Genomic DNA, 27,067 nt, shown 5'->3' with positions numbered 1-27,067 from the left:
GAGGCAGATTTCTGGAATCAGCTTTCACAAATTTATAGCGTAGGTATTTTGAAATTATTGATTTAGGGATTCAAAATAAACGAGTTTTCCAGACGATATTATTTATAGAAACGCGTGACACTGACATATTATTGTAGACAGGTGACATTACAATCAATTGACAATTACAACTATTTTTTTAATGTTTGTTATTGCTTGTGCTTTATCAAATCAGCCACTACATGTAATTTACGAGAAGTTGTATCTCATATTTTCAATAAATTATAAATATTCAACCGAGCCGTGAATTAATAAATCATTCAAATTGGTATCTTAAATTAACCTATATTTTCAGAAAATAAAATAAAAATGGGGGTCTAAAAAAATGAACAATCCTAATCGATGCAGTTAATGCGGTGGGGAATGTCACTTATTTTATCAAGGAAATTGATAGATACAGAGGCAGCAAGAACGACACAGCCACAGTAATTCAGCTGCAGTTGACAACGAACGTCACCTCATCATGCACATTTCATACCTATATTATTAGCCGGAATATCTACCAAGTAACTTGTATGTACAATTCATAAAATAATTTTATTCTGCGTTAAAATGTAACCTATCACGCTTTACAAATACAATACTACTTCTATCAAAAAACGAATTAATAAACGTTCAGCAACTGAATATCCAGCCTTTAAAAAACACAATCAGCGATATCGAATTCCATTCCATATACATATAATAAAAATAAAAATGAACCAATCAAAATGAACTTTCAGAGAGATGGGATTATATTTTTCAAAATTGCGATTAAAAACTGTTTTAAATCGAATAGTTCTCGAAATTCCGAGAAACATACAATTCCAAATGTCCAATTATTCACAAAAGAAATTACTTTACAATACGTTTCATTTCCTGGAAACACAATTGCAAATATTTTTCTTCTCACTTCACTTTTCACAGAAAGCTAAGTGCACATGTTCCATTACAAAAGGTTTAGTTTATCTTTCAATAACACTAAAGTAATTGCAGCCATATGACCTACGCTTTTAAGTCCATTTTCAAACAATGCATTAAGAGAAATAAGACATTTTCAAAGGAAATTTGCACGACCGCATTAATTTAAAATAAACCTTGTATACTCCAGTTTAAAGTTAAATTTCAAAGAACAGATGTGAAATAAGAGCTTGCTAAAGAAAACGAATTCTCTAATGCACAGACAGAAAAGGACGTCAAAGTCAGTGCTTGTTTGGTTAGAGTCCTTTGTAAGACTAATTACAAGAGAAATGCCGAGGCAGAGCAAAGAGGTAATTAAAAGGTTTAATGAGATAAAGCTGGATTACGGGATAATGGAAATGCAACTGGAGATGGCGAAATGTAGGATAATAAGGATAAAGATAAAACAGAAGATACTAACAAATGTAATTTTGAAAACTGACCAGGGAATGATTCTATAGGTACTGATAAATGGCTGTTTAGATAATGATTTCAGATATATCATAATCATGAAAACATGGTTAGATAATTAATTTATGGCCTAATAACCAAGCGACAATTGTATAAATGAAACGCCAATTGAAACTTACCTACATAATGTTTGTACGGAAATACTCACTCACGTCAGTTTTCGTTATATCTGTCATCCTGATATATTTTTACACGACTGCCCAAACAAAAAGAGTGTATTGTTTTCAGCGTTCATGTTTGTATGTATGTGAGTTTCTTTATTCCACCTTAACTTCTGAATGCCTTAACCGATTTAGACGTATGATACATCATTAGAATCCTTACGTCATCCCGGCTAACATAGGCTATATGACGTCATTATAAAAACAATATAGCGGACTTAATGCGCCATATTACGCAACCTTTAGAAAAAAATATCGTGCAAACCTATCGAGTAGGGTATCAAAATGAAGGGCTTTGAAAGCCAATTGATAAAATATATGCAACATGTGGGTTTAAGTTTCATTTTGAGAAAGTAAGAATTGACAAAATATGTTAAGAGAAGCTAATCTCATAAAACCAAATATTATTATTGAATGGGATACTTATTAAAATAAAAGGAAAGAGTTTGACCGCTGATCATAAAAAAATATCATCATCATCATCATCATATCAGCCAGAGGACGTCCACTGCTGGACATAGGCCTCCCCCAAAGAGTGCCCACAATGACCGGTCTTGCGCCACCCGCATCCAGCGGACTCCCGCGACCTTTACCAGGTCGTCAGTCCACCTTGTGGGGGGTCTACCCACGTTGCGCCTTCCGGTACGTGGTCGCCACTCGAGAACCTTTCCGCCCCAACGGCCATCGGTTCTACGGGCAATGTGCCCCGCCCACTGCCACTTAAGTTTAGCGATTCGGAGGGCTACATCGGTTACTTTGGTTCTGCTGCGGATGGCCTCATTTCTGATGCGATCACGCAGAGAGACTCCAAGCATAGCCCTCTCCGTTGCCCTTTGGGTGACTTAGAGCCTTCTTATGAGGCACACAGTAAGCGGCCACGTTTCAGTTCCATATGTCATCACTGGCAACACACACTGGTCGAAGACTTTCTAGTAAAGTAGTAGTATAAAAAAATATAATTATATTATATTAGGTACATACTACTCATAGTTTTTAAAACATGTTCGTAATTGCGTTAATGGAATCGGAAAGTTTAAAATATAACTTCTATTTATTAATCGATACGATTCAGAGTCTGTCTAAGCTAACTCTGCACCGACTTTGGCAGAACAAATCGTGAAAGTATCATTATAACCGTATGGTTTAATTTAATTTTAACATTTATGATGATGACATTACTCAGAGCGTAAGAAAGATGTGCGCTTCCTGCAACTTGTCCAAGTATATGCACTCGGTCCAAAGCCAGGCGCCAAAGGCGCCCCCACACTAAAAGGGTCAGGCGTAGCCCGACGTACGTGACACGCTATACTCTTACCAAAGCCGGGCGCCTTCGGCGCCCTCATACTCAAAGCGTCGAGCGTAGCCCGACGTACGTGGCGCGTTGTACGCGTTCCAAAGCCGGGCGCCTTCGGCGCCCTCATACTAAAAGAGTCGGGCATAGCCCGACGTACATACGTGGCGCACTGCGCGCGGTCCAAAGCCAGGCGACTTCTACTTTCTCATACTAAAAGTGTCGGGCGTAGTCCGACGTACGTGACACGCTGTATGCATACCAAAGCCGGGCACCTTCGGCGCCCTCACACTTAAAGGTTCTAGCGTAGCCCGACGTACGTGGCGCGCTGTACGCGTTCCAAAGCCGGGCGCCTTCGGCGCCCTCATACTAAAAGAGTTGGGCATAGCCCGACGTACGTGACGCGCTGCGCGCGGTCCAAAGCCAGGCGACTTCTACTTTCTCATACTAAAAGTGTCAGGCGTAGTCCGACGTACGTGACACGCTGTACGCATACCAAAGCCGGGCGCCTTCGGCGCCCTCTTACTCAAAGCGTCGGGCGTGTACGAGGCGCGTTGTACGCGTTCTAAGGCCGGGCGCCTTCGGCGCCCTAATAGTAAAAGAGTCGGATGTAGCCCGACGTACGTGGCGCGCTGCACTCGGTCCAAAGCCAGGCGCCTTCGACTCTCTCATACCAAGTGTCGGGGGCGTAGGCCCACGTACGTGACACGCTGTACGCTTACCAAGACGCCTTCAGTGCCCTCTCACTCAAAGCGTCGGGCGTAGCCCGACGTTCGTGGCGCACTGTACGCGTTCCAAAGGAGTCAGGCGTAGCCCGATATATGCGGCGCTCTGCGTGCCTTTCTGTACTGAGGACGCCCTCGCAAAAGTACTAATATAAAGTGACTTCAAATGGTTAGTAACGAAATCATGACCCCAAAGTTAATTAAATAATTAAAATTAAAAAACACGACTTCGAGAAAGCGAACTGAAAAGATGAAAATATTTTTTAGTTGTGTTAGTTACTCAACTTAATGAATGTAAAAATTCTAAAAAGTATAAAATAAAATAAATTAATTAAAAATTAAAAAACACGCCTGCGAAAAAGCGAACTGAAAAGACAAAAATATTTTTTAGTTGTGTTAGTTTAGTTGAGTAATTTAATGAATGTAAAAAATAATTAGAATATGAGTGTTTAGTGAAGGTTATAAACAACAAAAGCAAAAGTTTTATGCTCATTTAGGATCGTGACTGTACCTGTGTATTTTATTTCAATTGCAGTCGGGGACCTTGATGTATTATCATTTTCCCATTTAATAGGTTCCCGACTGCAATTGAAATAAAATACACAGGTACAGTCACGATCCTAAATGAGCATAAAACTTTTGCGTTTGTTGTTTATAACCTTCACTAAACACTCATATTCTAATTATTTTTTACATTCATTAAATTACTCAACTAAACTAACACAACTAAAAATTATTTTTGTCTTTTCAGTTCGCTTTTTCGCAGGCGTGTTTTTTAATTTTTAATTAATTTATTTTATTTACATTTTGATTGGCGTTTGTTGATTTCCGATTGACACGAAAAGCCTTATTTTTATTCGGTGTATATAATGGTAAACATTTCATATGAGTACTTAACGGTGATTTAAAACAGGGCCACTGAAGACTGAAATAAAATTCCGTGAGAAAAATGAGTGTCATTTTTAATGGAAATGAACTGCTTGCAGAATAAAATGTAAATTCGTGCTGTACATCACCATTAAACGTTAACGGAGTTTGCGATTCCTTTGAAATTACAATAAATAACATGCCATTACTTATACTGGTGCCCGCATTTGTGTACTTTCAACAGATAACCTACAAACAGTCACAGAAATAGCTAAGCGGGCAGGTAAGGTGGTTAGCAGGGGGCTAAAGCAAAATTGTTTTTATATTGATTTTTCACTTCACACGTTTTCATGAAGAAAATTACACGGAAATTAAACTACTTATACATATTTTCAAGGGCAGACTCCAACCAAAAACCTAAAAAGGTTAAAGTTGGCTCGAAAAACGTCACGAAATAGTCATGTCTAATCTCAACCTCCTTTCGCCATCTTGGTTACTATGCTCCCATTCAATCTACTGCTATTTCTTTTCACACTGTTTCTAATTTTATCGCTCAATTGAACTTCATTTCTGCCTCATTCACTTGACTCTGTGACTGTTTTGACCTACATATAACTGAAATAACCTACAATTGAATAAAAAAAAACCTTCCCACATTTAAGTACAGCTTCACAAACACCTAAATAAACTTTTTGACTAACTAAACAGTGTGCAGACATTGTAATTATAAACAAGTCATTGTCTTCAAATAAAGTGTTTCCCATGACTCTATTTCAGTTTCTTGTATGACGACGAAAAATTTTTAAGATGATCCTTCGTGTTCAAGCAAGAAGATACTCTATCAACTAACTTAGACTGTTCAAATTAAAATGTTTAGAGTTATTTATGAAGGTCAGTAAGTTTTTCTAGTAGGTCTTATTCCGAAGCATTAAGATCTACTTAAAGTTGTTAATTATTTATGATCGGGTTAATGGGGAGATTTAGTGAATGAATAATAAAAAGAAGGCCAAGGCCGGTTTTCTTTTTGCTGAGAAAGTGAAATTAAATGAATGTGAACACAAAAACAATAAGTTATATAGTTAAATGGTGACAGTTTAAAGTAGAACGTGGTTCAGGTGATTTATTGTGTCAGATTTTCAAGACACTAACTAGTGAGAATCAAGACAAGAAAGCAAGTTTTTAAATAAGTAATTTGGAGTTATTTTTCCTAGTGTCTTTGATTTTGTAACAAACAGAAACTTCTGTAAACGATACAACATATCTTATTACTCTTAGTAGAGTTCAAAATGTATGAAATAAGATAAATTCAGCGCGCCAAAATAGCTAATGTACCTAAGTAAGAAAGTAAGTAAAAATACTTTAGTGCACCACAAAAAAAAATAGATTTACAATGTATATAAAGGTAACAACAGACGATTTTATCGCTTTAAGCGATCTCTTCCAGACAATCATAAAGTAGCAGGATATAAAGTACAAAAAGAAAGAAATAAATTACAGGAATAAGAAAATTTCACATACAATTGGCACAGCATTGGTTTCAATAACACCGAGGGCAGTGGAATCTTTTCATTTATTTTAACCCCCGACTCAACATGTCTGTATGTCTGTCTGTGGCACCGTAGTTCTGTAATGGATAAACCGATTTTGAGGAGTTTTTTTAAAGCATGTTTTCTAGCGCTAATTCTTAGACATGTTTTATCGAAATTTCTTCATCCGTTTCGTTTTCGATAGGTTGGTTTTTAAAATTTTTTTTATGTGTTTTTAAAACAAACTGAGTTTCTTAAAACGTGTTCATAACTTGTTGTCAGTAAATTTCTCAAGGAGCAATACCCGAAATTTAATTTTCCCCCAATAAACTCACCGGCGCCCATCGAGCCGGTAAACTGCTTAATTAAATCATCGATGCTTGTGTCAATTAAGAAAGTCATTGATTAGGAGTAAATTGGTATTTATTTCTTGTAAATATTACACTTTATTTGTAGGGCTCAATGGCTATTGGCTATTAATTTTTGATTTATTTTAAGAGTCTCAACCATCATTGCGCCTACAAAAATTTAATTGTAACTACAGTCTGTCTAACCTATGCATTGACTTTGACAAACAAAGTGTGGTAGTGTTATTATCAATGTCAGTAGAAAACACCAAAAGAGACTAAAATAATGTATGAAATTAGTCACGCGACTTTTTATAGTATCTGTCATTCCGATACATTTTTTCTTTTCTTTTGCTGTTTGTGATTGTACGATTCTCATCATGGCTAGGATCCCAGTGTTACATGTGCTAATAAGCGACAGCAACGGAGTTGACAGCAGTCGCCGTGGCCGAAGTCGGCCGTGGAGTTATTATATATATATATATATAAATTTTTTCTTCTCTTTTGCTGTTTGTGATTGTACGATTGTCATCATGGCTAGGATTCCAGTGTTACATGTGCTAATAAATGAGTGTTGTTAAACGAAAACCAGAATTTTTTGGTTTTAATAATAATATTTAATTAAATTTGTTTGGAAAATAAATAAGGGGAATACAACCTAGTCATGGACAGGATGTTCGTACAAAACGGAAACTAAAATAAAACACTTAAAACTTTGAAACACAAGCTAATGTCGGGCAGAAAACTCGACTTCTAAACCAAATATTTCCCCAAACTTCACCTAAAGCGGAATATTGTTTTCTGAACTTGCTTCGAGTTTTATCATGAGCATGTACGCTATTGTTTTAGTTTCGTATTCAAAATATAAGTTAAGGCACTACGGCAAAGTTATAATATAACACGTCCAAATAGCCTGCTGTTTAGAGATTTCCTCGCTAGTTGTGAAACAAAAGAATAGTTGATCGAATGAAGCGTCTTTGTTTTAGCTTGGTTAAGAATGATTGCGTATGTCCGACTGTTATCGTCTAACCCCCTTATTCATAAAACTTTACAGGCCTGATTTAGTTAAATTATATTTTATCCCTTTCTTAAAAATACATAAGTCAAAATGACAGATAAGGACAAACGATTATTAGCTAATTGAGCTAATAGTTTATATCAATCATCATCATACTGAGCAGATAAAGTCGAGGGCAGAAGCTAATATAGTAATATGTATTTTATAAAATTAAGTTTATAATTCTAAGTCAATTCAGTTTCCAGTAGGTAAAACGTTTCCTATGACGACTTCTTTTTAAGTTCCTTTTCACAACTATAACTTCTTTTTACGCTGCCGATTTCTACAGTAAAAATCCAGACTCAAATTTAAATTTATGTACCAGGCTACCAGAGCAGTAAAGAGTTTGCCTATCTCAAACTTCAATCAACTTCAATTCATGGACCAGAACAGGCAAGAACAATTCTCTGAAATCTAAGAGTAACTTTAAAATCCTTATTGTCTTTGAACGTCGGAAACTCGAGGCAATATGGAATATTTACGAAGTACTGAAGCAAAATATATGTATACATATTTGGTCTTATTACAATGAAATAAGGTGCTATATTGTATAGATATTTTTGTTGTAGATTGTACGGCGCCATGCGACACTAGACATTGGACTTGGTGTAAAAATAGCGACAACATGTGTTCTGTGAACGAGTTAAAGGAGTCATTGTTTCTAAATAAGAAGTCATATTTTGTACTGTAGTTGGTGAGCAATCTTGCACAATCAAATATGAGGTTAGGGTTTTTTAATGAAAGGTAAACTGTAAAAAATCTAAATGTAGTATCGCTTCCAGACGTGTTCGCTTGATAAAAAATAGTTTATGAGGTTAGGTGTATAAACAAATACAGTAAAACCTCGTTAAGATGATTTACAAGGTCATGAAAAAAATATTAACAATTATTAAACGAGCAAGCTTATTAACTGTGCAAAAATAATACAGTACCTAAGCAAATAGGATGACTCATGTAACTCATGTTACACCGGGCCGTGTCCGGGCCGGAGCTTCCGGAGCTTCGTTTTCTATGGAAAGGATCGCGGCTTCAAACTTACTTAAATTGCTGTTAACATTTTACTTCGCAAGTGTCTAAAGAAATCGAAAGATAAATATTTACGTCAGTAGTATAGTCTCTTGAAACTTTAAATGGCAGGAAATTGGAGACAATCCAAGTTGCAGGTCGCGGCCTCTCGGCGTTACTGAATAGACGATAGACCGGTCGCGGAAAAAAGGGATATAATTTTGAGAGTAACGAAACCCTGAATCCTGGAATCTTGAGCTGAGCGTTACACAACAAGACGCGAAGGTTAAAAAAAGGAAAGAAAGAAAAGAAAAGAAAGAAAGTGAATGAGGAATGAAAAGTTTGGTGTAGGAAATTTTGTTACCGAATGAAACAAAAAAAAACACTACTCCAACGGGAGAAAATACTAAGCTGGTGTGGTAAAAAATCTTCAAAGACACACATTTAGTTCACCCTTCAGACATTTGATTTTCAACTATCGTCTCTCGAAAAGACACGTAAACTAAAACAAAAGACATTCGTCAAATAAATTTTCACGGTCTGGAGCACGCAATCCAGTATATAATTCGTATATTTGATAAAGTTCTCCATTGTGCCTTTATTTTGGTTATAATAGACAATAACTGGGATAGACAGCTTGCGAATTAGGCTTAGAAATTACGTCTTGTGCCTTCTCGAGACTATAATAGGATTAGTCGATATAACAATTTAGTAGTTGCTCATAAGTAGGTACTATAAAGTACAGACTTGGAGAGCCGTTATTAGACTTAAAAATGCAGAAACCTAGGACTCTGAACGGATTTTCGTGAAAAATTTCAAAGGTCTCCGATTTAGCTTGGGCAAAAATGCTTATTTTCGGCTGTTCTTCTCTACAGAGGACATTTCTCAACCAATTCTGGCGAAATGTTGTAAATACTTATACGTTTTTTTTTGTTTTAGAGCAAGCCACTACTATTGTTTAATATCCTATCCAGTTCAGCTTTCGGCAAGTTTCTAGAACGATCTTATTATCAGCGGTAAGTCTATAAGGCAAAAAATAAATATTACCACAGACTAAATAACACGATTAGTAATAAAGTGCCACGAAGCCACAGCGTATCGAGTGACGGATCAAGATTAAATACCAGATAATTGGTCGGCCGTGGCCTAAGAGATCTCGTTGCTAATGGCCACTAGGTAACAATTAGTTTCTTATTTCTAGAAATAATCTCACGGTTATGGATATTAACAGAGAAATATAATGAATATAATATTAATTAATGGAGCGATGAAAAATTGTTTTCTTTTTTTGATAATTTGTTATTTGATACAAGAAAGTATTTATTTATTTTCCCAAGACCTATAAATACAAGACATTTTATTTCTTGAAAGGAGACATTCCAAGTTTCCTTATATCGAAATTCGAAAAGATCTTGAAAGAAATAATATTCCTTGGTTAACGACATTTATCCGTACATCAAAGGTATCGATGGTGAAAATACCGATACCGAAAAATACTTGTAAGTTCGATATAGATAACGAATGCGATCCGAAAATAAATACGATACAATAGCAGTTGTTTTTCCTCTAAAGTAATTGGTTGTTTTTGCGTATGGGCACGATAGTTTTTGTAGCTGTGATGGATCGGATAGTTTGATTTAGTTTCGCTGCCGAATCGTTTAGGTTTCGTTGATGTTTTTCAGACACGGTTACATTGGAACGTAGTTTATTCAGTTTATTGGATCCAGCGCCAAGGCCAATGAAAAATACCTCCTACCTAAGTTAATGTATAGAACCTGTTACCGACATAAAGTTTCTAGGGGTACATATAGATGAAAACTTATCTTGGACAGCCTATATGGAAGAAACGTGCAAAAAACTTAGCCAGTATGCCTACGCCCTACATATACTTACTAACCAAAAAAGCAAGTCCATCCACACGTAGTTTTAGTGTAATATCATAGTTTTGTAACTTCAAAATTGCGGTATGGTATTATATTAGGGGTAATCTAAATCTATTGCACAAATAAATAATTCGTTTTTAAGGCACAAAAGAGGTGCATTTGAGCAATGGCCTAAAACCAACCGACAATTGCGTAGGTAAGTACTCTAATTCAAGGATTATTCAAAATACAGACTTCATGGTTTATAAAGATTTTTCCATTCAAAATATCCGACTAATATTAACATTTCCGAATACAATCCTAAAAGTGTCACGGGAGAAACAACCGTAACACAAGACTTATCCCTTAAACCCTTAGACTGACAGCTCAGGTATGACATTCCTTTTCATACCTCATATTAAAGAAAAGGCTGATTCTGTTTTTACAATTTGATATGGTTCTCATCTCATTTTGATACGACCTTGAATCGTGTTATCAAGCATCTCAATCGCACCAATAAGTGCGAGTGAAATGCCTTATGAGACGAATCCTGGTTGCATTTTGTCAGCTCCAATCAGCGAGAGCCTTTTCAGCCGCTAACGGTGATTATAACAAAAATAAGAAAAACCGTATTAAATAATATTAATTTTACGGTTTCACATACATATTTCGGAGTACTTAAGCCTAAGTGTATAGGCCTTGAAAATTCAAGCACTAACAATGCTGAGTAGCGGTCACGTTGGCTGCGTGCCGCGTACCGTCGCTCGCCGTAAACCGTAAATTTAATAAATTTTGTAAGAAACAAGACGCAAACAAAATTGATAAACCCCAACGTTGATAAAACAAGATACCAAGAACAAATTTTGATAAAATATGTCTAAGAACCAGCGCTAGAAAGAAAACATGCTTCTAAATAGAAAAATCCGCATCCAAATCGGTTACCCTAGTGCTATGGTGTCACAAACAGACACACACACACTTATAACACCCCTGTTTAATTAGTATGACTCACGACAGTTTAAATTAGAGCATATTAAATTATTTAAACAGAAACGGCCTCCAAGCGAAATCCGCGTTGATTTGCCGTGACAGAGCGAGGCAATTAGTAACGTGTGTCAAATAACAGAAGGGTTAAAGGCCTACCTGCTGACAGAGATTGATGAACTGGCATATTAAATCAACTATGTACCTGAAACAGACGAAGACGTTAATAGTAAAGACAATGAATTAGAAACTGTATGTGTTATAGATGAAGGTTCTAAATTGAATGGAATAGACGAAATTTAAACAATGAGAAATGAGACAGACAAGATATTAGGAACTCTGTGTCCAAACAACCTACGTCCTAAACTCAAAATCGAAACCCGAAACTATCAGTGGTTGTTCTGTTCCTCAAGGATCTACCATGGGGAATAATCTTTTTTTAATTCTAGTAAACGATATTACAACAGCCTGCCCCGAACATGAGTATGTCATGTTTGCGGATGACACTTGCGTTATTGTTAATGCCGAAAATCTTACAACATTGAAACATAACGTCAACAAAGCAATGCTCGAAATAACCAAATGGTTCACAGCCAACGGCATGCTTTTGAACATCGAAAAAACCAATTTAATTCATTTTCAACTACGCACTGCTGCTACTGACGAGTTAAATATAGAAGTAAATAATGTAACGGTCCCTCAAGTACGTCAAGTCAAGTACTTAGGCTTCATTATCGACGCTGGCCTTACGTGGAGTGCGCACATTGACGCGCGCTGCGACAAACTAGCCTCGGCCAATTACGCACTTTCCAGACTTGTAAACAGCCTATCTACTGAAAACCTGAAAAAGGCGTACTACGGCTACTTCCATTCCATACTTATTCAGGGCGTAGACCTATGGGGAACAGCAGCTGACCGAGACAGACTGTTTAAATTACAAAAACGCGCATTACGCCTAATTGATAACAAACCATTACACTACCCGGCACAAGAATTGTTCAGGAAGCATAAAATACTCACGTTACCAAGTATTTATATACAAATAGCCTGCACACATGTAAGGGAAAATCTACATAATTACATAACTCTCACTAGGACTGATGTTAGAAGCACTCGCCGACAAAACCCGCTACTTGTTCCGAGATATAGGCTAGCAAAGTTTCGAAAGTCGCTGGGTGTCATGGGACCCAAATTATATAATTCACTACCTAAGGTAATAGTTGATTCCGCCAGTGACCAAATATTTGCACGTAATTTAAAAAAGCTGCTCCTAGAAAAAGCTTACTACACTACCGATGAATTCCTCACAGGGAACAACCAACATCTTTAAACTAAATTGTAAACTGACAAATAGATAATTAATTTATAAATATTATGACATATATTATTTTAATAATTTAATTTGTTTTTTAATGTATAAAAGTATATGACTTTTCTTGATTAAAGTACTTACTTATAATTATTATTACAATGTGATGAAATTTACCGCACTATGTAAATATTGATGAACTGTTGACATGTAAAATATTACTTTTTACCAATAAACGCTATCTATCTATCTATCTATCTGTGTGCTAAAGATAAAGGTCGGGAATTAATTGAAAGATCCTACAGTTTAAACCTTGGGGTAGACAATAACGTTTAAGATAATAAATAAGATTAAAGGTGACTTACGGACGGCAACTGCAGAAAGCACGACTGTTGCGAGCAATACATTGGTAAATTGCATTACCGTCGCGATTATAACGTTCAATCTGCTCCAGTACCGTTACAACAGCAACGCAGAAGTCGCTATCCGAATGCAACCTTAACGCGGTTATCACAGAATGAAAACCGATAGGTACCGTTAAATGTACATACTTTGCTCCAGAATTGCAGAATTGCTTAAATATTCGAAAGTTTACTTATTTTTTTGTATATTGTGGTAGGTATGTTGATATATAGGTATGCTGAATGGAAGTGCACTATCACTATCAGTTGTAGTTTTCATACATAAAAACGTTGGAGCATAATACCAGTGGATAGCAAAAAAGGCACATTTACGGTACAGCCTAATAAAGAAATATGAGCTGTATGCTATAAGTAGAAAGGACCTAATTCAATTGAATTAGATTCTACACTTTACAATTAAGGGTTGTCTTTTCAAAAGGGCTTATTTCTCTATGGAGACCATACTCAAATAAGCCCTTTTGAAAATACACTCCTCATTTTAATTGATATTGCATCTGTCTGAAGTAATTGGAGGTTTAAGGAGTTTCCCCAGCGTTGATTAAAAACGTGTATCCTTTGAATTTCTACAATCTCTGCCTTTGAGTTTTAATTAAATACAGTTTTAAGATCCAATAGGGCCAGTGCACGAGTGTAATGAACAGAACTAAAATACAGTGAGCTTGTGAGTTTTAACTTAGCTTTGCAAGAGTTATACCACAAAAATATTAATATTATTTTATTGCCTACTATAAAAATTGCGTCCATAAAAATTTTGCTACGAATTTCAACTTTTATTCCCGACTGTCAAATAATTTATGTGCCTCGTACCCACCAGGTGGCGTGATTGTCGCGGTAAACAGAACAAAGGATTTTATAAATTAAGTACTTACATAAAAGTCATAAGGCATAATCCGTAGAACAAGATAATATAAAAAAACATAATTACATTCACATATATCTTGTGGCCTGAGTCGGAAACATATGTGCACATGTACATTGCCAAAGCAAGTGCTACCATCTACCGTATTCGTCTGTACGTTTCCTTGTGCATAGTAGGTACAGCAGAATGTAGTAGTCCTTTTTATTAGGGTTCCGTACCCAAAGGGTAAAACGGGACCCTATTACTAAGACTCTGCTGTCCGTCCGTCCGTCCGTCTGTCTGTCACCAGGCTGTATCTCACGAACCGTGATAACTAGACAGTTGAAATTTTCACAGATGATGTATTTCTGTTGCCGCTATAACAACAAATACTAAAAACAGAATAAAATAAAGATTTAAGTGGGGCTCCCATACAACAAACGTGATTTTTGACCGAAGTTAAGCAACGTCGGGCGGGGTCAGTACTTGGATGGGTGACCGTCTTTTTTTGCCTTTTTTTGAATTATGGTACGGAACCCTTCGTGCGCGAGTCCGACTCGCACTTGCCCGGTTATTAAAGTTAATGACGCAGCAAAGACCAATCAATAAAGCTCACGCTAACTACAAAAAAATTGACAAACGCACAGCCACATAATTTCGCAAGTAAAATGTCTTCATCTATAAGTCGTTATTTCTAATATATACTTAGAAAACCCTTGTAAAACTTTGTCCTTTTCTAACCAATACAAATCTCAAAATGACAGATAAGGCAAACCGATTATCAAGGCCTTATTAGACTTGACATGCGTTTATGATAAACGGTATTAGGTAGTATTCTAAAAAAACAGACAAATCATATATCGACAATCGATATAAAACACGTGACTCTATCAAATCGTGATGTGATCGTAAGATACAAACGTTACACCTAAAACCTGTATAAAATGTCTTTTACATTGAAATACTTTAACAGACTTTTAGTTTGAAGGAGACGTAATTTACGCACTTAACGAGAAAATTGCTTCGCCATTATGTCGGCGCGTCAAAGTTAATGCGCCAGTTCTTAGAGATGGTAAAATATGGTTCTACATCTCTTTTCTCTTTCTATACCAAGCAAAGAGATGCAACAGATTTATCCAATTCAATTACATTTATAAACTGAAATACATGTACTGGCCCAAACAAAAGGGCCAAGTAGCCTAGAGGTCCATGGCGCTGAAGTCGCCGGTTCGTATCCAGCCTCTGTCACCTCTAGTGGCTTCTAGAGGCTTAGTCACTTTTTCATTAGTATATGACATCAATTTCAGTTCATAAATTATAATATTGTATAGTAAGTATGACTACTTAAACACACAAATCATAATACATAATAGAAGTATTAGAACAAGTTAAATTATTTTCAGAAAATATTTTAATGTGTTTCATTTCAAGTAGAAACACTACTATATAAATTATGCAGGCACCTGCCGCGATAGCAGAGGATGCTGGTTCGATTCCAGCCTGGGGCACTGGAGGCCTTGGTCACTTTTTCTTAGTATATGACATTTATTTCAGTTTACAAATCAAATATCTAATAACTTGATTTGTTCCCAAAGGTCAATTAGGTACTTATCAACATTAATTTTTATACTTACATAAGTTTGATTATATAGGTTTAATAATACGAACATTTTAATAACATATTTGGGTTTCAATACTTCGCGGTAAAAATACCTATAAACTTTTATAAAAACAAACCTTGCTCATTGGACGATCATTACATTCTGTTATACATTATACAACAAAAAGTGACCATGATCTTGTTCTTTACCTCAATTTCAAAACGTGATAAGCGACCTCTCTCCAAACGTTATCGACAATCGCATGTGATTTGCGATACATTGCGGCATTTGATCGATCGATTGACTTCGTTGCTCCTACTTAGCCAGCAATGATCTAAAATCGCTCACCATTTGTGACACCATTTTAAACAATCAACAGTGTTACTACCTTGTCGCATCAACACAGTTAAAGAGCTGCCATAAGGTTTATCAAAGTAGTTACAGTGGCAAGGTACTAAAGGGGCCCACTGATTAACAGTCCGCCGGACGGTATCGGCCTGTCAGTTAGAACAAAATTTTGACAGTTCCGAACAACTGACAGGCCGATACCGTCCGGCGGACTGTTAGTCAGTGGGCCCCTTTAGTGTACGCTAACTGTATTGAGATTTTACGTTCTGTATTACCAAAGAGAATAGAGTGCATAGAGACGGATTGTCAAAGTAAATTATGTAGCCACTGTAAATTTACTGCCATCTTTCGACAGAAAATAAAATTGTTAGAACGCAATTTGACTTTGATCCTTATTCTTTCACGGATACGTGTTAACTTATTAAATATTAACGCCATCTACTCGACTATAGGCCAAAGGTATGGTGCAATCTTTTCGAGGGATGGCGCCATAACCTTCAGCCTATTCTCGAGTAGATGGCGTTAATATTAATATTTAACAAGTTAACACATATCAGTGAAAGAATGATGATCAAAGTCAAATGGCGTTCTAACAGTTTTAATCGTCTGTCGAAAGATGGCAGAAAATGTACTGTAGCTACATAATTTACCATGAGCGTAACTCTTTATTTCAAATTCTCTTTGGTATTACGTAAGCTAACGTCTTTGTACTCTTTGTTATGTCAAGTATGATTCAATGTTACCGTGTTATACTTTAGATTTCAATAATATTGACGTTGTAGTAAAAATTACAACACATATTTTCGGTAGTGGGTGGGCTGGGTTCGTGTATTACCAGTGGGGAGACACTCCTCCTTTCGGGCATACTCGGCTCCATTCGGCTCAGTATTGCTCCGAGCAATTATTAGGGTTGGCACCACTTGACGTCCTTTTGCGTGCACGACCACAGATGAGATAATGACTTGAATTTTGACAACCCTAAATAGCCGAAAGGGACAGCGCGATACATTAGAAAGTGATAGCATGATTCGTCCCTGAATCGCTGTCAAACTTCGGTTTTGTAGGAACTGTCCTTTCTGTACGGTAGTACTATTATTTATTCTGTAGTATTACCTACATTATTAGTTCTTCATTAGGTATATTAGGTTAGTTAGGTATATTTGGACTATTTGATTTTGAGAACAAGACATGTTTGTATTGTATCGTATCTATCGTATGATTAAAATTTTGGTAATATGCCAATATATGTATATCATGACTATGACTCATATGGGACTAATGCCAATTTCAGATGTAATTCAGATGTACAAATCTTTTTCGGAGGCGAGGTCTAGATACTTACTAGATAGGTATTCTAGTAGATACAGCAGTGTGTTTGGACACCTTTAATAAAGGCACAGAATAAATAATAGTACTAGGTACAGAAGATTCAGTCTCTAACAAAACGCGTCTGTTAAGGCTGGCGTCCACTAGACTCGCCGAGTCGAGTCGAAACGCGTAGCAGCAGAAATTCGCCTGACGAGCAATACGCGCGGAGAGTCTAATCGGCGCGCCGCGGCTATTCGTCAATGGACGCAGTTGCATAGAAAATATAGGAGGCGAATTATTGCGATTCGATTCGATTCGCCTCGGCGAGTCTAGTGGACGCCAGCCTTTACGATTAGGACAGATATGACCGCTAGGTGGCGCAAGCGCCACGCGCGGCCTATGGCTAGCCACCAAAATTGGTGTGGGACGGATGGACTTGTAGCTACTTGTCGCGGCGCGACGAAATCGCGGAGTGAGCCACGCCTGATAAAGGCCACGTGACACTGCATATACACGAATCCATTCTACCCTTTTAGGGTTCCGTAGTCAACTAGGAACCCTACAGTTTCGCCATGTCCGTCTGTCCGTCCGCGGCTTTGCTCCGTGATCGTTGGTGCTAGAGACTAGAAACTGCAATTTAGCATGGATATATAAATCAGTTACGCCAACGAAGTCGGAAAATAAAAACTAGATTTTAATTTTTATTTTCAAATAAGCTCGCCCTTTTCTTGAAGGATTAAATTATCTGCTTTGCCCGAAGGTTAACCGGTAGAGAATGCATTCATAGTTTTATAAAATAGAAACCAGTAATTTTGCGTGGAAGGATAATTAGTCTATCTTTGTAAGCGACATGGAATATTTTTATCAAACTACGTCCAAATAAAGAGATCGTTTACACCCTAAGGCTTATCCCGCAAACGAGTAAATCCAATTATTATAGTGCTCTCATTAGTGCGTCCATCGTAATTGGTCAGTCTCTGCGTGAGCAGGATAGAAATGATGATGAATCTGCTCTTATTTCATCATCATTCTCTTGCCCTTGTCCCATTCACTTGGGGTCGGCGCAGCATGTCTTTCTCTTCCATACCTCTCTCTCGCCCGTCATCTCATCACTCACTTGCATTCGTTTCATATCATCTCTCACACAGTCCATCCACCTTTTCCTCTTATTTATCAGTTTACTTAGTCGTATTTTTGATTTCGTTTATTGATCTTGCCTGTTCTACTTGGTTAATAAATACATTTTGTATTTTTTTTTTATTGGATATAGTCACCTACACTTCATTACTACACAGAAGTTACAAAATTAATCCAAATCTTACGTATTAGATGTAGTCACTCATAAAATTACAATAAATTATAAAGAGGCAAAAAAAAAGTCAAGGGGATCAAAAAAATATAAGGCAATTAGAGAGGAAAACGAAAATAATATAATATAATAATACCTTACGCGTGCCGCATAATGAATAAAATTAAAAGGTACTTAACTTAATGAATGGAAATCAGATGAATCGTCAATTATTTAACAGTCAAGTACTTTTAAAGTTCATTGTTCTAACTATAAATACATAAAGCAAGAATTTTGATTTGTAGGTAGGTACTTAATAAAGTTAAAGTAAGGATTTTTTTAGATTAAATAAATGTAACATACATAAATAAATATGTTGAGAAAATCTTACACAAATCGACCTAGTCCCATAGTGAGCTTATCAAATGTCAAAATGTCAGATACTCAAGAGCATCAAGAGCTTTGCAAATAGATAATGAAGGAACGAACACTCTTAAAGAATACTTATTACTTTCTTGAAGGACGAGTCTTATTTTTTATTATGATTTAGAAATTACATGCCAATGACAATGATATTGATTAATATCAATTGGTAACACTGGAGTCGAAATTTTGATTTTTATGCTGATACGTGAGAGAATTTTAATAAATGACTCCTCCTCCTTGCGTCGTAATCCTCAGTATTGAGGATCGTGACCTCCCTTTTGATACACTTTCTCTCTTACAATCATTCTCCATCTGGTTCTGTCCTTAGCGGTGTGGAGAGCCATGTGGACTGTGGAGTCAAGAGCGGTGCGGATCTGGTCGGACCAAACGTATTGGACTGCGTCCATGTCCAGGCCTTTTCCCATCCACTTTGCCGGTCACAAAAAGCTTTTCGAGGCTGCCACCGTCTTTCCTTGTTAATAAATGACGCCCACGTTGTAATAACGATACAAAATCCCTGTGTCACGTGAGTGTAAAAAGATATAAGGATCTAAAAATAAAACATCGAGGGCAGAGGGTGGTGTGTTTTATTTTCCCCCGCAGGTTATTAAAAACTTCACATGGATGAATACAAAAAAGTAAATAGGTTAGCTATGTATGTTACGTACGTGGTATTGTTCTTGTTAAGGCCATGTCCTCTATATGGCAGCAAATACTAAAAACAGAATATAATAAATCATTAAGTGGGGCTCCAATACAACAAACGTGATTTTTCGCCGTGTTTTGCGTAAGGTATGAGTATAAATTACATACGTTGTATGAATCGGTTGAATCCGGCGATAGAATAGACATCATTGTTCTCCGTTCAACACAACCGGCAATTGTCAATACCCACATCCAACCTTACCACGAGTAATGGGCCATTTTATTTAAAATTGGAAACTAAACTTTTTTCAAATTTGGGAATTTGGAATTTTTCAGAGTCATCTCTTTCTTACCTAACGACGACGATGACGTGGTGGACTAGTATGACCAGCTTATTAAAGAAGGAGAAACTTCCTGGTCCGACAAACCTAGACAGAATGTCATGGCACAGAAAATTTTGGAGAGCCGACCCCACCGAATGTGGGAATGAGCAAAGAAGATCTCTCTTTCGATCCTAAGAGGAGAAAAAAAATCCAAAATACTAGTAAATTAGCGACACGCGTTTCTTTCTGAATCGCCTGTTCTGGTACTTCTGGTGTAAGCTAGGTTCAGCACATTCCCAACGCTGTTACCCACTTTAAGTAGGTACATCTCGCTCGCACCAATAAACCACCAGCACTAGTATAAGTGAGAAACACTACGAGACAATTCACGCCGTCGCTGGTAACTATTCCTGGATTATAAAACTTGCTATCAATATCAAACCCCATACATTTTGTTGAGAACTTAAACACTCGTGCTTTAAAGTACAAGTTAAAGTTTTACAGGCTGAGTTCAAATATGACAATCGAATGTCAGTCTTATTCATTGAAAAAAGAACACAAGTTTGAACTGCCGTATGTGGGAAATATATATCTCCCTCAGCCTGGTAAAGGGTTAAAATGAGAAAGCCATATACAGAATTAGTACAATTACACATGGTACGGGTATCATACGATTATCAGAAATGCCATTATCAGGCGTATGGAAACAGATATGTGTTGGATGAACGCTTCCTATTTCAGGAATTGTATATTAAATGTTACAACATTCAAAAGGTTATTATGCTATAATACCTATAGGTATACTTTTGTAATATACGAAAAGATTATACTTTTGCTAAATAATTTCAGCGGTGTATTTAGAATCAAGAAATGCGTTACGTTTAAGTACCTACCTTGCTCCCCACTGGGTACCTAATTGTGCTCCGATAGTTTATATACTTTATATGAATGAAATGATGATGAAACTATGATACAACATGATAGTACGTAGTGATGGTCTACTTTGAATCGGCACATAAGTATATCACTTATTGTAGTATAATAAGATTTTATCGCATATTTGATACTTGACGTGTAATCTTTTACATTGTAGATCTGTGGTCGGAATGCTCTTGATTTGAAATGCTTTATTTAATTTGCAAGCGTGGCGTGGATATTGAAATCAAATCCGTAGCATATTCTGCGTATCCAAATAACCTATTTACCGATCATCATATAAACGAGCAAATGATCAAACCGCTTTCAAATCGTTGACAGTCAAGCAATTTGCAACCCTTTCGCAACCAGTTAAGGACTACCAATTAATTATGTTACTGTACGTAATCTACCTCATTATCGTGTTTACTACTGTAATATTAACAGGGCGGTGTTGTCCAATGTGATGTGCTCTGTGAATCTCGTTTATGTATCTGCTAGGATTTGAATTAATTTTTACTAATTTAAACCTTATTGCACAAGCATTACGGTTTTATTTTCAACAAAGTCTAAAGAGATATGTCATATGAGTTTAAAGTCCTTAAATAGGTAACATGTTTTGGAATGAATGGTGCGGTTAAAAATGAATGAATTCAGCAATGAAAACAATAAAAACATACAAACGTAATGTAAAAAATCCTGATTTATATGTACTGAACTGATTCAACCGAAAAATATAACCTTAAAAGGATTTAAATAGATGTATATGTCGCAGTCAAAAGTGTGAACTGGTCAAAAGAACTTTTAACCGACAAAAACAGGCAAAACTGCTTTTGACTGAGCATGTTGGTCAAAAGTAGTTTTACCTGAAAATCATTGGTTAATAGTAATTGTGACTGTTACTATCAGTCAAAAGTACTCGCAGAGATAGGTAGGTTAGGGTTTTTTTTTTTGCTACGCCCAAAAAACGAAACTGTTCCCAGAGATAGGTAGGTTAGGGTTATTTTTTTTTGCTACGCCCTAAAAACGAAACTGCTGCCAGAAATAGGTATGATTTTCAGGTAAAACTACTTTTGACCAACATGCTCAGTCAAAAGCAGTTTTGCCTGTTTTTGTCGGTTAAAAGTTCTTTTGACCAGTTCACACTTTTGACTGCAACATATATAAGCTGGAAGCAAATAAGCTGGAAGTCGCAGATAAAGCTTTCATAGCTATATTTAAGGACACAAAAAAATCCTCTTTTTTTAAAGCGCCCAAATATTATACACTTGTCTTAGTTTTTCGTTAATTAAACTTCAATTCGCCACAATCAATTCACGTTACACATCCACATGAGTTCTAAATACATCTTAAGATCCCCATACGTTCACAGAGGTCAATTTACTAAATGATTTCCCTTTAGACCTGCAACGAGCCACTAACGCCAGCGATAATGAGTTTTGTAGGTCAACCCATATATTACTGCTGTTAACGAGTTCTGTAAGGTTACCCCAAGCATTTTGGCTTGAGGATATTATAAGGAAGATGTATGGCTTTTGTATAATGTGTTCTGCGGCTTTACCCGTGTTTTGGTGTGAAACTTCAGAATATAGTCTGTCTCTGTACTCAATATTTAGGAAATTAAGTTTGAAACAGGGACCTACCTAATTCCATATCGTGTAGTATTCTCAAATAAGTTTTGGGTTTACTCAATGAATAAACACCTAATTATGGTCATCACTGTGGTTATCCATCTTCTTCCTCGCGTTGTCCCGGCATTTTGCCACGCTTCATGGGAGCCTGGGGTCCGCTTGGCAACGAATCCCAAGAATTGGCGTAGGCACTAGTTTTTACGAAAGCGACTGCCATCTGACCTTCCAACCGAGAGGGTAAACTAGACCTTATTGCGATTAGTCCGGTTTCCTCACGATGTTTTTTTTCACCGAAAAGCGACTGGTAAATATCAAATAATATTTCGTACATAAGTTCCGAAAAACTCATTGGTACGAGCCGGGGTTTGAACCCGCGACCTCCGGATTAAAAGTAGCACTTACCGCTAGGCCACCAGCGCTTATTGCGGCGATCATTGTGGTTATCCATATCAACCTATAAGCTGATGCTGGCACTTCACGTGACTGTATTTGACAAATATTCGTGTTGCATTCTCTTTCTTTTGACATACAAAACAAAAGGGATGCAACACGAATATTGGCCAAATAAATCCAAGTGAAGTGTCAACATAAGATTTAATTTTCTTTCTTGGGACTACTTTTTGACAGCCTCAGACATAATGTTAACCTTTTATTTGTTCAACGTAACTGCTCCTCTCTCTCTTCTTTCTTCTCCTTACCTTCACTGCATAGAAAGCCTTCATAAAATTAGTAGTTTAATTATCGTAGATGAGATTCCAAAAAACATCTTCAACCTCCCATCTTCAATCGTTATCAGTACATTCAGTACCTATTATGGATAATCCATCGGAAATCACTTCGACCGTTTGGCATACTAAGCAACAACCTGCGCTGTGAATTAGGTTACTATTTACCTATCTAGATAATCTAGATATACCTTTGTCACTCCACGGAACGTGAGCTATGTGTAATCTGTATGCAAATGCTGATCGGTTGGGTAGTTAAAGCGAGAAACAAATAAATAAACTCTCTCTTGCATTTATAAGAGGCATTAGTGAGTCTAATAATGTAGCCTTGCTCTTTGACTCTTATTGCTCTTTGACAAATGTATCTGTGTGTTCTTGCTCGTAGGTGTAATAGCGGTAGGTATAGTAGTAGTAGTAGTAAAACACTTTATTGTACAAAAATCAAAACAAAACAGGAAAAATAACATTCGTTTCAGTCCACACGAGCACGTGAATAACACGTGAATAACATTCGTGCCAGTTTAGTTATCATCATCATCAATATTTAAGAGCTATGCTCTTGTCGGTGGAGTAATCGCCACTCTTCTCTTTGCTTGGCCTTTTAACTGCCTCGTACCTCGTACGGCACGACAGAAACTCTATATTTTATTTGGCTGAGATATGTGAGCCTGGGCCTTGCTCTGCGTCTTTTCCCCTCAATCTTGCCCTCCAGGAGGTATAGGTATGGAAGATATTACATATTTCTTTTGGTACTTATCTGTTTTGATTTCGCGTATTTACCCTTATGGTTTGGATTCAGATTCAGGACGATTAATTGATTTGTTATTTGTTGGCGTATATTTTATCAAGTTACTGTGTTGTGGCATATGTTGTTTACTTGTTTTCCAATCTGAAATCTTGTATTTCTTTTCTTCAAAATCGCTTTTGTAATGTGCTTTTGAAATTATTATTTTTATTTCTTTGATATGCAGTTTTTATCCTTTTTTATAATATTTGACAAATAATTACTTCAGAGTTTTACGATTTGCTATTGTACCTACTACGGAATCGAAAGTATGTTTTGATATATTTTATAATTCATAGCTTCTTTCGTGATCTTATTTAATCATAGTCAAACGGAAGTCATAAGATCTACTTTTGCTCAACACAAGTAACATTGTTTTTCACCACATTGACTTGTGAGTTGTGTAGATACCCAATGTTTGCATAGGTCGAAGGGTTTTGTTAGACAACGCTACCTTTTGAGCACGAAACGGTAAAGTCAGCAAAAAAACATGCTATAACGTGAAGCCTTATTGTGTACTTTAATACCACGTAGAATGCACATGTATCTTAACATAAGACGGAAGTATAGCTACTGACAAAAGGTACATTTTCATACAATTCCCATTTCGGGAGAAAACCTTTTCCACTAACTAAATCTTAACATATCACTTTGATTTTGATGTTGATCGCTTCAGCATAATATATTCTAGGTTTATAGATATCGCTTTAAAAACAAATATATTTTTTTGTATTAAATGCAAATTTTTAAAAAAGGAAAACCTATAAACCTAGTTTTTGATTGTGTCAATAACATACTACAAAATCATGGAGAATGGTACCTAAATATTTAGAAGTGGAAAAACGTTTTCTCTTTTTGTATGGACGATCACGTGCTATTATACTTCTCTCTTATGAAGTGTATCTCGTCTCGTGGTCTTCACATGAGTTGCTTCTAGACACTGACAACATTAGGGGTATCACATATTCCCAACTTGAGATTCTGCCTTGATGTCGATGTTTCGTTTGTCTAGCTGTTCTCCTCTACTGGTCGTATTTTTCGAAAATCATGTGAGTACGTTTGATAAATTTATGGGATGCGATGGGATGTAGGTCTTGTAGGTATATACGTTGAATCTATTCGTTCGTTCTTTATTGTTCAGAACTTTAATAGCTCTCAATAGAGTTGAATATCATATATGGCATAGATGGCTTCGTATGCGGTAAAAGGATTAGGTCAAAGTCAAACCTGGCATTTGCTACCTATATATAGTTCGTTTTTTTAGCATTAGAAATAAGGTAAACAATCTTGATGTATCTTTTAAGTGAAAAACACATTTAAAAATAAGTTACGGCAAATATGTAACAATTATGAATCTAATACGATCATTTATATTCTTCTGCTTTCATAGGTAAATAGTTACTGATTTTTAAAAAGCGTTTTTCAATTAAAAGACATGTCAAGATCGCTTACCTTCTTTCAAGTTCTTTCTAATGCTAAAAAAAACAAACTATAGCTATAGCAGAATAAATCGTTCTCGAAAAAAATTAAAAAGATGACAAAAAATTTGGTCAGGATCCTTACCATACATACACATACAAGAGGTTAAATGGCTGATCCATGTCAGTAGCTCGGAGCTGTAGACCCAGGGTCTACTACAGCTGATAACCAATACAGTTTCTGTTGCTGATTGTACCTTTTCGGCCTACACAGACAGCGTGTAACCTTCCTGATTGATATAGTACGCAGGTAGCTCCCGGGTGACTCAGAACTTTAAATGGGTAAGCGTGGGGGTGTATTGCACACATGAGTCTTAACTCAACGGGATAAAGTTTAATTTAGAGATGTCGTTAGTACATCATTATTCCGTGTTTTCCATAATCACCACACTGTAGGTAACTGTCTTATTAAGTACTTGTTACGTGTTCTAAGAGATAATAGGTTCGTTAAGTAAACAATATGGTTGTTCGTATTGTTTTATTAAGGTAAATAGACTGACTAACTACTATCTAAAGCACATATAGCTGTGAATTGTAAAGCGAGAGCAATATAGGTTATAACTAACTACGCTAAGCGTCCTTAGAGACAGCGTGACTACGTAAACAATAGCCAAAATCATAATAAACATCTTACCTTCTATAGCAACGACGTGGTCACGGATCTGCTGAGCCAGTAGAGGATCCGGCACCAACTCCACAAGGTCATACAGAGCGTATATAGAAGGATGCACACTTTCGAACCGCTGTATCTCCTGCCGAATAGACAGGGACGTGTTTAGACACGCCTGCGTATGCTGCCGGTTACACATTGCGCCTCTCGAACTGAACATTTGATTTTGATACACCACAAAATTTACACCGGCCGATGCATTCTCATTTCAACGCAACGCTAACGATACCGCACATCGCGACGAAACTTTCGACACACGCTTTATAATCTCCTATTTGTTTGTAACACTGACAACTTTATTCGTTTAAGCACTTGTCACTGTGATGATAACGATTAGAACTGTGATGTAAATAAAGTAAACAAGCAATCAACGAGTGACGCGCTGCGAGCGCGAGGAGCAAACCACCCTAGCAGCGGCCATTAGCAATACTGGCTGTCTATGGCATTTCGTGTGCGTCCGTAAGCGAGCTGTCAAAATAGACCCGTTTTTAATTTCAGCGCCATCTTGCGGGGGCATTGTTCGCTCGCTAGTACTAACTAGAACCCTACTTCACGTAGTTTTGTTGTTTTGGCATAGATGGCGCGTTTGTCAAAATACGTTGTAAAAATAGAAATGAATAGATTTCACGGTTGAATGGAGGCTTACTCAACTGTGTAAACGAATGTCCATTGATAAACGTGTTTATATAATGCATGTGTGAATCCGAGTATGTCACATGAGTATAGTTGGGTAAATATTTAATTGTTCTGATAAATAACTATTCTCTCTGTATCCTTCACATGTTACTGTTGATTTAATAAAAGTCGGGTGTCGTACATCAAACTATAAAAAAATTAGGTAAGTACTTATATTATCATGAACAATCATAGATAATAATAATAAAATAAGGAGTATTTTGTGTTCAAAATTTAAAATTTAATGTGGCCACCACATATTTATTATGGACTACGTTTTTTCCAATAAAAAAAATACTGAAATAGTACCTAAATGTAATTTTTATAATGTAAAACAGTAGAAAGTGCATCTAGTTAGTACCTATTAGATATTTGCCATTTTTAAAATTACCCCGCGTTCGAAGTTA

General features: G+C 36.6%; 1 protein-coding gene across 1 annotated transcript in view; it reads right to left on the bottom strand.

The window, feature by feature from the left end:
* The window catches only part of LOC134791986 (centaurin-gamma-1A), a 478,516-nt gene extending 452,096 nt beyond the window's left edge, over nt 1-26,420 (bottom strand). The window contains exon 1 of the mRNA XM_063763089.1: nt 25,950-26,420. Coding sequence (XP_063619159.1) covers nt 25,950-26,145 — 196 coding nt within the window. The 5' untranslated portion in view covers nt 26,146-26,420. The remainder of the gene's footprint in view (nt 1-25,949) is intronic.
* Between the last annotated feature and the right edge of the window lie 647 nt (nt 26,421-27,067).

The sequence above is a fragment of the Cydia splendana genome, chromosome 7 (genome assembly GCF_910591565.1).
Source record: "Cydia splendana chromosome 7, ilCydSple1.2, whole genome shotgun sequence".
Taxonomy (NCBI): domain Eukaryota; kingdom Metazoa; phylum Arthropoda; class Insecta; order Lepidoptera; family Tortricidae; genus Cydia; species Cydia splendana.
Note: the sequence above shows the minus strand (reverse complement) of the source record. Positions and strands in the feature narration are given on the sequence as shown.